The 15,089-nt window shown below is 38.2% G+C and overlaps 1 protein-coding gene and 1 long non-coding RNA gene across 6 annotated transcripts in view; one reads left to right on the top strand and one right to left on the bottom strand.

Moving 5' to 3' along the window:
- Positions 1-15,089, bottom strand: part of FKTN (fukutin) — an 82,775-nt gene that overhangs the window by 47,371 nt on the left and 20,315 nt on the right. The window contains exons 5-7 of the mRNA XM_042964420.1: positions 11,791-12,068; positions 11,003-11,135; positions 3,853-3,982 (exon numbers count right to left, since the gene is read on the bottom strand). Of these exons, the coding sequence (XP_042820354.1) occupies positions 3,853-3,982; positions 11,003-11,135; positions 11,791-12,068 (541 nt within the window). The remainder of the gene's footprint in view (positions 1-3,852; positions 3,983-11,002; positions 11,136-11,790; positions 12,069-15,089) is intronic.
- The window catches only part of LOC122233084, a 39,072-nt gene that overhangs the window by 22,272 nt on the left and 1,711 nt on the right, over positions 1-15,089 (top strand). The window contains exons 6-8 of one of the 5 annotated variants that reach the window (XR_006210539.1): positions 5,250-5,360; positions 9,757-10,060; positions 10,417-10,498. The exons of 1 other annotated variant lie outside the window; for it this stretch is intronic. This is a non-coding gene — a long non-coding RNA (uncharacterized LOC122233084). Of the gene's footprint in view, positions 1-5,249; positions 5,361-9,756; positions 10,061-10,416; positions 10,499-15,089 lie in introns of those variants that run through there. 3 more of the 5 variants (XR_006210537.1, XR_006210538.1, XR_006210541.1) reach the window with 3 other exon arrangements.

Raw genomic sequence — 15,089 nt, 5'->3', positions numbered from 1 at the left:
CAAGCTTTCACTTTTTGCAGATGACATGATACTATACATGGAAAATCCGATAGACTCCACCAAAAGTCTGCTAGAACTGATACATGAATTCAGCAAAGTTGCAGGATACAAAATCAATGTACAGAAATCAGTTGCATTCTTATACACTAACAATGAAGAAACAGAAAGACAAATAAAGAAACTGATCCCATTCACAATTGCACCAAGAAGCATAAAATACCTAGGAATAAATCTAACCAAAGATGTAAAAGATCTGTATGCTGAAAACTATAGAAAGCTTATGCAGGTAATTGAAGAAGATATAAAGAAATGGAAAGACATTCCCTGCTCATGGATTGGAAGAATAAATATTGTCAAAATGTCAATACTACCCAAAGCTATCTACCCATTCAATGCAATCCCAATCAAAACTGCACCAGCATTCTTCTCGAAACTAGAACAAACAATCCTAAAATTCATATGGAACCACAAAAGGCCCCAAATAGCCAAAGTCATTTTGAAGAAGACCAAAGCAGGAGGCATCACAATCCCAGACTTTAGCCTCTACTACAAAGCTGTAATCATCAAGACAGCATGGTATTGGCATAAAAACAGACACATAGACCAATGGAATAGAATAGAAACTCCAGAACTAGACCCACAAACGTATGGCCAACTAATCTTTGACAAAGCAGGAAAGAACATCCAATGGAAAAAAGACAATCTCTTTAACAAATGGTGCTGGGAGAACTGGACAGCAACATGCAGAAGGTTGAAACTAGACCACTTTCTCACACCATTCACAAAAATAAACTCAAAATGGATAAAGGACCTGAATGTGAGACAGGAAACCATCAAAACCCTAGAGGAGAAAGCAGGAAAAGACCTTTCTGACCTCAGCCGTAGCAATCTCTTACTTGCCATATCCCCAAAGGCAAGGGAATTAAAAGCAAAAATGAACTACTGGGACCTTATGAAGAGAAAAAGCTTCTGCACAGCAAAGGAAACAACCAACAAAACTAAAAGGCAACCAACGGAATGGGAAAAGATATTTGCAAATGACATATCGGACAAAGGGCTAGTATACAAAATCTATGAAGAGCTCACCAAACTCCACACCTGAAAAACAAATAACCCAGTGAAGAAATGGGCAGAAAACATGAATAGACACTTCTCTAAAGAAGACATCCGGATGGCCAACAGACACATGAAAAGATGCTCAACGTCGCTCCTCATCAGGGAAATACAAATCAAAACCACACTCAGATATCACCTCACGCCAGTCAGAGTGGCCAAAATGAACAAATCAGGAGACTATAGATGCTGGAGAGGATGTGGAGAAACGGGAACCCTCTTGCACTGTTGGTGGGAATGCAAACTGGTGCAGCCACTCTGGAAAACAGTGTGGAGGTTCCTCAAAAAATTAAAAATAGACCTACCCTATGACCCAGCAATAGCACTGCTAGGAATTTACCCAAGGGATACAGGAGTACTGATGCATAGGGGCACTTGTACCCCAATGTTTATAGCAGCACTCTCAACAATAGCCAAATTATGGAAACAGCCAAAATGTCCATCAACTGATGAATGGATAAAGAAATTGTGGTTCATATACACAATGGAATACTACGTGGCAATGAGAAAGAATGAAATATGGCCCTTTGTAGCAACGTGGATGGAACTGGAGAGTGTGATGCTAAGTGAAATAAGCCATACAGAGAAAGACAGATACCATATGGTTTCACTCTTATGTGGATCTGAGAAACTTAACAGAAATCCATGGGGGAGAGGAAGGAAAAAAAAAAAAAAAGGTTAGAGTGGGAGAGAGCCAAAGCATAAGAGACTCTTAAAAACTGAGAACAAACTGAGGGTTGATGGGGGGTGGGAGGGAGGGAGGGTGGGTGATGGGTATTGAGGAGGGCAACTTTTGGGATGAGCACTGGGTGTTGTATGGAAACCAATTTGACAATAAATTTCATATATTGAAAAAAAATAAAAAATAAATAAAAAAATATATTTCTAGGTATATTTACTATGTATCTACTTCTTAATTAGGTGCTATAATACTGTTCTAAAAAACCAAAACCTTACTACTACTAAGCGCTCTTGGATCTCCCCTAGTATCTTTCTAATTCTTTCATCCAAATTATTCAGAAAGTAAATAAATGTTTACAACTGTCTTTACAGGCACTGCTATTGGGCAATACTATTTGGAATTCTAAACTTTAATTTCATTGAACCATAGATCTAAATATCTAGGATGGGGTCTATCTCTAGGTTGAGAAAAATCTATACTCCACATCTAGCAAAGAAACATAAACTCTTAAAAATGGAAGGCTCCTTAAATATCATCTAATCCAACTCCCTCACTTTGCTCCTAAATGAAGAAAATCATGGGGCTAAAAATGCAAAACAAATCATGACAAGTGATTAAGAGGTATTTCTGATGACATCATCTATAACACAATCTTGCTTCAAAAAGTTAAACCTTAAAGCATATATCACATAAATGTGTGAGATGTACTCTCTTTTTCTTGGCTACTCTTAGTGCAAGCTCCTTGACAGAAAGAACCATGTGAATTTCCACAGAGCCTAACAGATAGCCTAATCATATATCCCAGTTTCTGTCTATCATACCAACATGACTACTAATGGCACTCCTTTTCACTCTCAAGAGTCTCTTGGACAATAAATTATATAGTAACACTATAAAAACGGGAGAATTGGGGCGCCTGGGCAGGCTCAGTTAGCTAAGTGTCTGACTTCGGCTCAGGTCATGATCTGACAGCTCATGAGTTCAAGCCCACATCAGGCTCTGTGCTGACAGCTCGGAGCCTGGAGCCTGCTTCAGATTCTGTATCTCCCTCTCTCTCTGACCCTCCCCCACCCATGCTCTGTCTCTCTCTCAAAAATAAACATTAAAAAAAATTTTTTTTAATAATTAAAAACAGGAGCAGAATTAATTTCTGTACAAATAAAGTTATAATCAAAGAATACAGTTACAACCAACTACAGTTATAAACAAGTGAATAAAAACAATTAAAACTTAAGGTTTTAAATAATTCTAAATTCCAAAGGGGTTTGATCCAATGTATCGTGGAAAGAGACCCATAAATGTTTCTTAGGTTCTAACAGCAACTTGCCTGAGAACTCTAGAAAAGTCTACATTTCCCATCTGAGAATGAATAGAATGTGATAAGGCAGTGATGCCCAACCAGTAATACTATCAGTGACTTGGAAAAGATTTGTGGGAATACCTTATGCTATGTCCTTTAGCCCTCCTCTCATTTGTGTGGTGTAGGTAAAGAAACAGAACAGTTAAGCGTCCAACTTCAGCTCAGGTCATAATCTCACAGTTCATGAGTTCGAGCCCTGCGTCGGGCTCTGTGCTGACAGCTCAGAGCCTGAAGCCTGATTCAGATTCTGTGTCTCCCCCTCTCTCTCTATCCCTCCCCTGCTCATGCTCTTTCTCTCTCAAAAATAAATAAACATTAAAAAAAGTTTTTTTTTTAAAGAAACAGAATAGAGGGTTTTTTTTTTTTTAAAGGCAGAACAATCTTTAGGATAGAAATAATAAAATGCTAACCTAAGGATTACCTGGAGATCAAACACAGTTTACCCATTCTGATATAAATTTTATACATGGCTTACAGTTTTTGGTAAACACAACATGGCCTTCCTAACTCTTTTATGTTTCTGAAATTAATGTCTTTAAAGAAATCAATAAATTCCTGTTCCATGCACTACGCCTATTCTGTCTATAAATATGACACTTCAAATATTACTGATGTTGTGTCATCTCAAACAATCATCCCTAAAGGCAAAGAGGATGAAATGACAAAAAGACAAATGTAAAGCAACAAAGAATTTTACCTAGACAAGTTCCACTGCTCAGCCAGAACCGGACTCCCAATTTCTTTAACGTTCTGGCTGCTAGCTGCAACAATTCCTTTGCACTCTTCCGAAAGGCCATGGCTTCCACGGTGTTATCATCAAGGTACTGCTACAGATAGAACAGTCAACTATTACAGCCATTTCTAAATTGCTAGAAATATTTCGGTGACATCTAAATTAAATTTGGATATTAACCCCATATTATAAATTTTTCTGTTATAAAAAATCCAGTTTCAGAGTTCCTTGTTACTTGCACATTTATTTTATAAGACCACAGGAGCAGATTCTTCGAAAGACAAGTAAAACGGGAAGAAGTATAACCAGGATTCCCAAAGGATGAGACTTAAACCTTCATCCACTCCCTCCTCCACATCACAATTTAGCAGACTAGGCAGTTAGGAGAAAAGAAGACTAATTCTGAGAGCTAAAAGCATATCTGAACAAAATGCATTCAGTGACGTTTTCATGATTCATGGATTCAATTGGTCTTTTGAGACTGCAGAGTGTAGTAGAAAGAGCCTGGGATTTTGAATCAGATTATCTGTGTTTAGGTCTAGCCCCTCTTCTTCTCAGCTGTGATGCTGGGCATCTCACCTCAGAAGAGAACACAAGCTCTATGAGGAAAGTGACTTCATTTTATCACTTTATCTCCAGTGCCTGATGAGCAAGGGAATGAGAGAACAAACCTCTCTTATATATAGTTTCCTCACCAGTAACCTGAAGGATAATAATTATACTTTGCAGGACTGCTGTGAAGATTTGATAAGACAATGGATGACAGAAAAATGTCTCATAAACTATGAAGTTCTATACAAATGTCATCATGATCATTTACTTGGCCATGCTTTTCTAAGTTTCTTCATTTTTAGACTATTCTAGACTGAGGAAAACACTATAAATTCTTCAGTGATGCTTCACTACCTATGGGTCAAAATGGAAACTTCTTGGCGTAGCAGAAAAGGACATTTGTGTTCTGGTTCCTGTCTACTGGTCCAGCCTCATCTCTACCCTCCTCACACTTCATAATACAGCAGTAACTTCTAACTCCCCCAATATACCACAACTTTTTGAGCCTCCGTGTCTTTACACATACTAATTCTTTTATCTGAAATGCTCCTGACCAACAAAATCTTTTAGGTCTGTGTTCCACCCTGTGAGAAACATTCCCTGATTTTCCCAGGAAGATGTATGTATTTATTCTACCAGTACTGCCCTTTTGTTCAACATTTGAGGGGAAAAAAATGTATTTGTCCTAGATACAAAGAAAAATGAATCTGTTCAATGAGTTATAATAGTTACCATGTGTAAATACTTTGACTATAATTCTTATCATATTTAATTCACATTTTTTATTTTATTTATGTTTCCTCCGCTAGGCTGTAAAGATGGTTCCTGGAGGGCACATACTAAATCTCCCCACCACTGTAGATACAAATTTAGAATCGTGCCTGGCACATAATATGTGAACATCACATAGTGGAAAATGGGTAAATGAATAAATGAATACGACCCTCCTACACTAACCCTGCCTATAATATCCTGTAATATCCTGTCATTCTTTCATAATATAACAGGACAAAATATGGTTCCTGGAGGGACTCTTGGGATTTTTTTTTTTAAACTTTATTTATTTATTTTGAGAGACAGCAAGCAAGAGTGGGGAGAGGTGGAGGAGAAGGAGACAGTGAGAGAGAGGGAGAGAGGGAGGGAGGGAGAGAGAGAAAGAGAGAAAGAGAGAAAGAGAGAAAGAGAGAAAGAGAAAGAGAGAGAGAGAGAGAGAGAGAGAGAGAGAGAGAGAGAGAGAGAGAGGATCTTAAGCAGGCTTCATGCTCTGTAGGGAGCCTGACACAGGGCTTGATCTCACCATTGTGAGATCATGGCCCGAGCCGGTATCAAGAGTTGGCTGCTAAACTGACTGAACCACCCAGGCGCCCTGGGACTCTAGGGATCTTAAGAAAAAAGTGTCTCTAGGAAGAAAGTGGGCTCCCAGAAGATAAATTGCCTTCTCCAGAACATACAAATTATACAGGATCCCTTCAAGATGAAAAGATCTTCAGAGTCCTAGCTTCCCTTAGAACATATAACTGGAGGAGTACCTGGGTAGCTCAGTTTTGGGTGTCTGACTTCGGCTCAGGTCATGATCTCACGGCTCATGAGTTCGAGCCCTGTGTTGGACTGTGCTGACAGCTCAGAGCCTGGAACCTGCTTCTGTGTCTCCTTCTCCCTCTGCCCCTCCCCTGCTCACACATGCTCTCTCTCTCTCAAAAAGAAATAAACATTTAAAAAAATTTTTTAAAAATGACTGGAATGAGGGCACATGTTCTTACCCTTGGTGTGGTGGGAAAGACTGGAGACCCAGGTTTTAGTGAATGCTCAGCCAGTAATGACTGTGTAGCACACAAAACTGAAACCTCATTTTTTTTTTTAATCTGTTAAAGGCAAATACTTGCCTTATTTCACAGAGTGACTGTAAGGGTCAAACTAAATAACAGACATGAAAACTCTGTGATTGATAAAAAACGTTACCCTGATAGTTATGTCCTACTGAGGCTGCCTCCTGCATGGACATACTCCCACCTCTGACGTACCTTTTCTAACATGACATTCCCAGAAACTCCATTTCTTAGAATTGACTCTCATATGTAATAAAGTGTATACACTTATCAACCTTTTGCATCTGTTATGGATTTTAAAAATTAGAGTATGCATAATCTTTTCCGCTTAAAAAAAAATCTTGTATCAATCTTGGGCTTACCACGCCTCTGGAAAAAGACAAAATCCCAATTTAAATATCATGTCCATTTGATCTTTGCCATTCAGGCAACCTTTCCACAAACCTTCCCCCCAAGTATAGACTGAAAGTAACATGACAGAAGCTATCCACTCGTTTTATAGATGAGGAAATTAAGGCTCAGAAATTTGCCCAAAGTCTCATAAAAAAATTAGTAGTTGGAGGAGGATAATATAGCTTTGCAGATATTTCTAGGCCAGGTGTCCAGATATTTCCATGTTTCCCTCTGGTTTTTCACTGGAATTCAACAGACTAGACTGGAACTCATTAATTACTTTTTGATGGCTATTGCTGAAACAAATCAAGTTGAGGAAAATGTAAATTATCCTATTTCTAAACTTCTTGGTAGATTTGAGAAAATAATTAAAAGTAAGTAAGTCAAGAGAACACTTCCCATTCTCTTCCCCCTCCCTTCCTGAACTATTCACTATTAGAACCATTAGGTAAGGCAGAGCAAGAAAATGCATATAAGTGGCCGGTGTCAGAGCCTGAGCAAGTGATAAGAGAACCACATGGAGGGAGGTGTCCAGCACTGGGAGTCAGAGCCTGAGCAGTTTGAGAAGTATGTCCGTAGATGGGGGCAGCCCAGTAGGAGATTATTAACACTCAAGCAGGGTGAGGACAGCATCCATGTAGGAGACAGGACAGAAGCAATGACAGGAGACTAAACAAGTAAGTAAATATATTAAGAATAACAGGAGTTATGTTTCTTACTATTTGAGAAGGGAGTCACAAATAAGAAAATAAACCCTATGATGTTTAACTGAAACATAAAGTAGTTGGCTGGTGGTATCAATGTGAATTCATGGATCTTGATAGATGGATATAGAAATAAATAGAAATAAATACACACACACACACACACACAGTCACTCAGAGGGTCTGTGTGCAACAAAACCCAAGTAGCAATGAGCACACCTGGCATCCAAACCTTCGCTTGTTTATTTATTTAATTATTTATTTAGAGAGGAAGAACGTGAGCAGGGGAGGGGCAGAAAGAGGGAGAGATAGAATTCCAAGCAGGCTCTGCACTGTCAGTGCAGAGCCCTACATGGGGTTTGATCACATGAATGCTGAGATCATGGCCTGGGCTGAGATTAAGAGTTGGACACTTAATCAACTGAGCCACCCAGGTGCCCCCAAACCTTCACTTCTAAAAGGAACCAGGACTTAAAGAAATGGCTGATTCCATGTGTGTGGCAGGGAAATTACAAGATGAACCTAGAGCACCTGTGGCAAAGAGCAAGCAAGTGCTCAAAAACTGATGAAGACATGTCAAAATGACAGAAGCCATCATGAAGGGGTTCCCACTGGCCAAATATGAATCAATTTGAAGATAATGAAAATAATGAATGTAGTGAATAAAATACAATGCAGTAAATAAAATAGGAAACTATGAGTTCATACTGATATAGACAAATAAATTAAAAGACTGATGATGAGCGGCACCTGGGTGGTTAAGTCAGTTGAGCGTTTGACTCTTGATTTTGGCTCAGGTCACGATCCCAGTGTCATGCGATCAGGGCCCTGCCTTGGTCTCCAAGCTGAGCATGGAGCCTGCTTAAGATTCTGTCTCTCTACCTCTTTCCCTCTTCCCCACTTGCACGCTCTCTCTCTAAAATAAAATTGAAAAAAAGATTGATGATGACACTGACAATATTTTCATAGTTTTAAAGTACCTTCATGCCAAATTTCTATTAATGACAAAGGGAAAAACAGAAACTTCACAGGGTTGAAGCTAGCAGACAGCACTTTAATCAAGTGATCAATGTAACATAGCAGTAATGGGACAAATCACAACCACACAGCACCTGATAGGATGTAATGAGAAGAGCACAGAATCACTTGTGGTGTTCCTACTACAGGTGTATAACCTGAATCTAACATGAGGAGAAACAGACAAACCTCTAGATGAGGGACAATTTACAAAACATCTGCCTGTAATCTTCAAAAGCATCAATCATAAAACTTTAAAAAGGACTATCAAACCATTTCAGACTGAAGGAGACTGAAGAGATGAAAAAATTAAATACAACATGTGATTCTGAATCCTTTTATTATAATTTATTCTGAACTGAATTCTTTTATCACAAAAGCTATTTCTGGGGAAATTAGCAAAACTTGAATGGGGATTAGAATGGTGATCTAACATCCTGATTTCTGTATTAAGACAATGTAGGACAATGTTTTTGTTTGGGGAAAATACTAAATTATTCGAGGTTGTGGGGTATATGGTCGACAACTTACTCCCAAATGGTTCAGGAAAAATATTTATTTGTATTTATTTACCACTTTTCTGAAAGTTTAAGTATGTTTCCAGAAAAAAAAAAATGTTAAAAATAGAAAGTTAGAAGGTTGTTTTATGAGTTCTGTGAGATTAGTTCACGGTTTACTTTACACCAGGCATTGTATTTAAGATTGTTTGGCGCCATCAAGTGTTCAAAGTTATATATGTTCACTTTAATTTGAAAACGGGACCTTGGTTCTAATAGTAAGAAATAATGAAGAATGAAACATTTAAGAGAATAAGAATAAAAGAGTTATCAACTTAATTAGGCACCCTAAATCAGTAATACCAATACAATAACAAAAGAGAAAAGCAGATTAGAAATCACAAGTATATCTTGCTGCAAGTGAAGGGACACAAATAATGTAATTAAGAATGAATACAAAGTTCCACCTGATTTTACTATAAATATAAACCTCCGACGGGATGGTAGTCTTGCTATGTGATGGTGCTTTAAACACCAAAACTACGAGGCTATATATGATAAGCTGATAAGCCTTCTGAGCATCTGCCATCCACATTCTTTACTCAAAAGCTGATTGAAGGCTTGTGCTGAAAATTTCAAAAGCAAGAATGAAAACACGTAATTAAAAAACCTGATGCCATCCTAATGATGTACCAATATTTTGAAGCATTTTACATTTTACATTGCCTTCTCACAAAGATCGACAAAATCAGTCTGGGCAAACGCTTGCTAGGGAATGGAGAAGTCCTAATAAGTGTCCTTAGAAAATTCATTTGATTCAGATGAGCACCTTATTCTCCAAACATTTTTCCAAATTATAGGATCTTTTCTTTGTGCCAGATGCTGCTCTAGATATTGGGGCTACAGAAGTGAACAAGAAGCCTGCCATCAAGAAGTTCACATAATCTAGCAGGGGGACAAGACATACACTCGCAATTCACTGTGGGAAGTGCTCTGACAGAGGTGGCAACCAGAGCATACTCCCTTAAGGCAAGAAGAGCGAGTGGTCAAGCTCAGGCAGCAGACTGCATCTCCTCTGCTTCCTGTTACTTCCTTCGTGGTAGGGGTATGATGCTCAGCACTTGTCGACTACAGTAGATTCGTCCACATAGTTTTCCAGCTTGTCATCCATGAGGCTGACTGGGTATGTTTCACAGCTCACAATTACAGATTTAAGGAGACTGGGCTGGGAAGACCCACCAGGAAGGCTGTCAGGCCTTGGTCCCAGGGACCAGCACCACCTACCAGAAAAATCTTGCATTTGCGGGTGCGGGGCACTTAGCCAGCGATTATACAGCTGGTACTTCGTCTCCTCATTCTATTCCTGTCCATGTGTCTACACCTTTCTTAGAAGGGAACACCAGAAAATAAAGGGCAAGTGGAAGGATCGGGGTACCAAAACCCCACCATAAATTCTGACTGGTTTCACTGTATTTCTGTTTTAAGTCATCTCTCAGAGCTGAAACTTCATGCCTCTCAAAATCATCTTTACATCCCCAGGGTCAGCAGAGTTCCTGGGAAAACAGCTTTCAATAAGTGTTTATTGAATTGAAAGCGAGAGCAGCAGAATAAAGCAAAGTTCAAAAAGCACTGGTCTCTGCATAGCATTTACCTTCAAAACCTTCATAAACACAGAACATTCATATGCATTGCCAGCCCTCTGAGAAAAACTGCATTTTCCGTGAAACCTTTCCCAAATCTACATGGTCCATCTTCTACAGTGGCTTCATCCAATGGGGGGAGGGGGGGCTTTAAGAATGCACCACCTTTGATAGTGTTTATGGGGTATCCTAACTGAAAGCAGAGGCCAGTGCTAAACCTACCAGAGCCTACCCCAATAAAATAACGTCTCCATAAACATCACACCATTCAACTAGGAGAGAAATCGTTTCTTACGGTTAATGTTTACTCTCCTTAAAAAAAAAAAAATTCAAATAAAGCAATCTAGAAGAAAAACAATGAATCAAAAAAGATGTTTTCTTACCTATTTACTATAGGTCCCTTCATTTCCTACCCCTCCCTGGAAACATTAAAAATAAACACACCTCTTCTAATTTAAAAAGTACGATATTTGATTACTTCTAACCTGAAAAAATGCTCGAGCTTCCTTATACCTACACTCAATAAACCGAGAGTGTGGTATTTCTTCTAGAAAGTGCACTGGATCTTTCGGGATGAGAACTTCGAGTCCATCAACAGTAATTTGTTGTAACTCTGGCCTGAAAACAAAAGTGAGGATTTCTTATTAGGACTTAACCCAGAAAGCTGGCAGCCTCTTCAAAAACACACGACATAAGCAAAAAAGCTAAACATCAAGCATATTTTCCTCAGTTACCACTTTTTAAGATCTACTCTCTCAGCACCTGTCAAATATACAATGCAGCACTGTTAGCTATAGTCACCACAATGTCCATTACATCCCCAGAACTTACTTATCTTATAACTGGAAGTTTGTACCTTTTGACAATTTTTACTATGTAAGCATATATCCATGAACATACTTTCTCCTGTGTTTGCACATTTTATGAATATAATCAAGAGTTGTATTATTTTACGCATTGCTTCTGTCACTCAACATTGTGGGATTCATCTACGTTGTTACACAGAGCACTAATCCATTCATGTCCCTGCTCTACAATACTTCACGGTATGAATACACAAAGTCTGGGGGCATTAAAAACAATGTTTCTAGTATTTCGCATGCGTATTTCCTAGCACGCATGTGCATGAGTTTCTTGCTGTTGGGTATTTACATTTCAAAACTGATTTTGTGTGAATTACATGTTAGATTTAATTACAAAATGTAGGAAAAGAATAAGAATTCATGAGTGGACAATACAGGTTTCAGAACTCCCCTTTACCTCCTGAATTTACCTGTCAAAAGCTCCAGGATAACGGCCAAACTGTAACTTTCGAAAAGGAACAAATTTCCGGTCCACGCGTCCTTTGAGTCGTAAATGGCCGTGCCAGAGGTAGTTGCCACTCCTCTCATGAAAGACCACCAAGTGGATGGCATGATTAGCCAATCTGCAGATGTAGTGCAGGGGAATTTCGGTTCCAGAAAGTGAGTCTATTCCATCCAGCCGGGGGTCTTTGCTCTCAAACTTTAGGCACTGAAAGCCCATATTTTCAGCTGTCCGAAACCAGCCCTCCTAAAACCAAAGAAACATCAAGCTTAAATATTTAAAACCAAACACTGGTAGCAAAACTAAATGGATTCTTACACTGAGTCAAGCCATACACATATTTTGCTAATCTCCTCTTTGCCCAAAGATTTCAAACTAAGGGTGGCAAGTGGGGAAGGTGGTGGTGGGAGAATAAGGAGAATATCAAAAAGGGAAACTACGTAGCTCAGCACACATGTTCAAAGACACCCTTTATGAACATGAATATCAATTTCTTCCTTGGAGAGAATGCTCATTTTAGTGTTCTGTGGTTAGCATCTATAAGGCAAATGTTAATGTAAGGATAGCACTTAAAATAAAACTTGTAATTTTCAATTTAACTTCTATTAATTTCTATCTTCAAATGTGCTTCAAAAGGGTGGTACTTTCTTCTCATACTTTGTATCCCAACGCCTTAAACTGCTACTATAATAGAAGTCCATCACGATGCAAACCATCAGAAAACAGACGAAGGCATTTTCCAATATCATTAGTTATAGTATAAATCTCATGTAGTAAAATTAATCTATATGGTAGATTTTTAGTCCTAAGATCAACAACCAGTGCTATGGATGATTAAGCAGCATAAATTATTGAGAACACCTGAGATTTTAATAGTAGGCTTTGTAATTTCCAAGGAACTTTAATAAACATTATTGCATTTACATGACATATATCATATAAAATAAGTAGCATAGGTATGATAGATTAAAAAACAGACTCATAGAAGCCTTAAAAAAAAAAAAACAATAACAGGCAGAGCCACTGCCAGTACTTAGGTCTTATGCAACCAAATCCAAGGTTCTTTCCATTCTTAATACTACCTCTCTAGTCTCTATTTATATAATGTGTATGAAGCTCATTCGCATTCATTATCTCATCTGATGCCCCCAGAATCTACTTGAGGTCATCAAGGAAGATATTATTATACCTAGTCTACAGTTAAGGAAAACAAACTTCTAGGTGGTAATATCAGATTTTAACATTATTAAATTAAGGAGCTGTGTCTGTAAGTTTGTCTTAAAAGCCACAGCATTCATAAACATTCTTCAAGAGTACTTTATTCACATCACTTACTACTGTTGAATGTTATCTGGATTAGCTGTATCCTCACCCATGCTCTTATAGCAGACATAGACCCCTATTGTAGTATTGATTATACTGCTTTTTAATTGTTTAAACTCCATCAATAAACTGCAAGTTCCTCAACCATAGGAATCAACAGAGTGACTAGTACCCAGCAGGTGCTCAATAGATATTTGTTGTTACTAGTGTTTATACTCTTATATGAGAGGAAGTGTTAATTCGGTAGAGAATGCTAACAGCAATGACAACTGTCCTCTCCTTTATGGATATAGAACTAAACTGTGCCCTAGTCAAAGGAATTTGACTAGGAAATATCCTATAGGAAATACAGGATATAGGAATCCTATATTTAGCAATATAAATAAATATAAATCCTACATTTAGGAATATAAATATAGGAAATATCCTACAACAGTTCCAGGCCTGGCTTTACAATCTTCATAAAATCTTTCATGCATTCCCTCTTACGTCTGCATCTAGGGAAGCAAAGAACTCCAAGGTGGAAAAACCGTTTACACAAATGAAACAGCCTATATCCCTAAATCTCTAGAGAAAAGTCATCCAGAAATATCTCTGACCAAGAATATCCACACTGTACTTAGATAAAGACAATTACTCCTTTCTTGTGCTAAATCAACGAGATTTTAGGGATGTTTTTTAATAGCATCTAATGCAACTTACCCTCGTTAATGCAATTTCACCTTAATTCTCCCTATATTAGATTGATCAGCTATGGCACTCCTCTTTTTCCTTTTCTCATTTGGTCTGCTAAGAGGTGGAAAGTACTGACTGAGAGTGAGAGTAGCCAATTCAGAGACGGAATCCACGGTGCAGGATGAAAGAAATGCATGATAAGTTGGTAAATCCAGGAAAAATTTAAAAGGCCAGCCAGACCTTGAAGGAGAATCAGACCCTGGGTTGTGGGAAGAAAGACTGACAGACAAAATAGGAGGAACTCTGAAACGGCTTATCTTATAATCGTGAGAGAAAACTCAGAACAAAGTAGTTGCTCTGATCAAACAGAGCAAAGGCCTAGGTCAAGGCTGTACTGCACAAATCTACTTCCAGTTGCCTTTGGCAGTCGTTTGTTCACTTTATTGTCATGGTAATAATAAGGAATAATTACATGCAACTTATGTCTACAATAATTAGATCTAGTGTTCTAGATCTAACCTTTGGGAGAAGGTTTAGGGAGGACAGGGAGAAGGTTGAAGGAGGTTTAGGGTTTGGGAAGGCTCTATGTGATGTCATATGTACAAAAGGATAAACGTGAACCTGTGTGCTTATTCTGGGTACTGCTGACCTTCTGCTTCTTCCACTGACTGTGGTCATATTAGTGTTGCCAATTGTAGCTTATATCCTTTCTTCTAAAGTACTGGTCCTCAAAGCCAGTGTTACTGTATCCAAGAGTCATTTAAAAAAATTGTGGGCATATTTTTGACTACCATAATGATTGAGGAAGACACAACTGGCATTTAGAGGCATAGGCCAAGAATACTAGACACCCTAAAATCCAAAATATGAAAATCTGCCTTGTGTCCTGAGTAATTTCAAATGTTCTATCAGATAGTCCCGTAGTGAAAACCTTAATCGTAATCATCTGAGACCTCTACTTCCCAGGAATACAATAGCCATGTTAAAGGGGAGACAATTTTACTTTTTTGTTGTTGGAAACTTGCTCACTATTTTAAAAAACCACATTACTAACAATATCATTCATAATATGACTGTATATTTGAAGCTACTTGCATTCAATGATCTAACCGAAAAGTGCAACCATCTGAATTACTTCATTATGTTTTCCAGTGTAGTCATGACTGAGCATTTATATGCTGAAATACACATTTTCCTTTTATTTCTAATTTATATTATAGTTAAGACATTATATTGATTTAGGGGATTATGTATATAGGCAGGGTATAA

Source organism: Panthera tigris, chromosome D4, assembly GCF_018350195.1.
Source record: "Panthera tigris isolate Pti1 chromosome D4, P.tigris_Pti1_mat1.1, whole genome shotgun sequence".
Lineage (NCBI taxonomy): Eukaryota > Metazoa > Chordata > Mammalia > Carnivora > Felidae > Panthera > Panthera tigris.
Note: the sequence above shows the minus strand (reverse complement) of the source record. Positions and strands in the feature narration are given on the sequence as shown.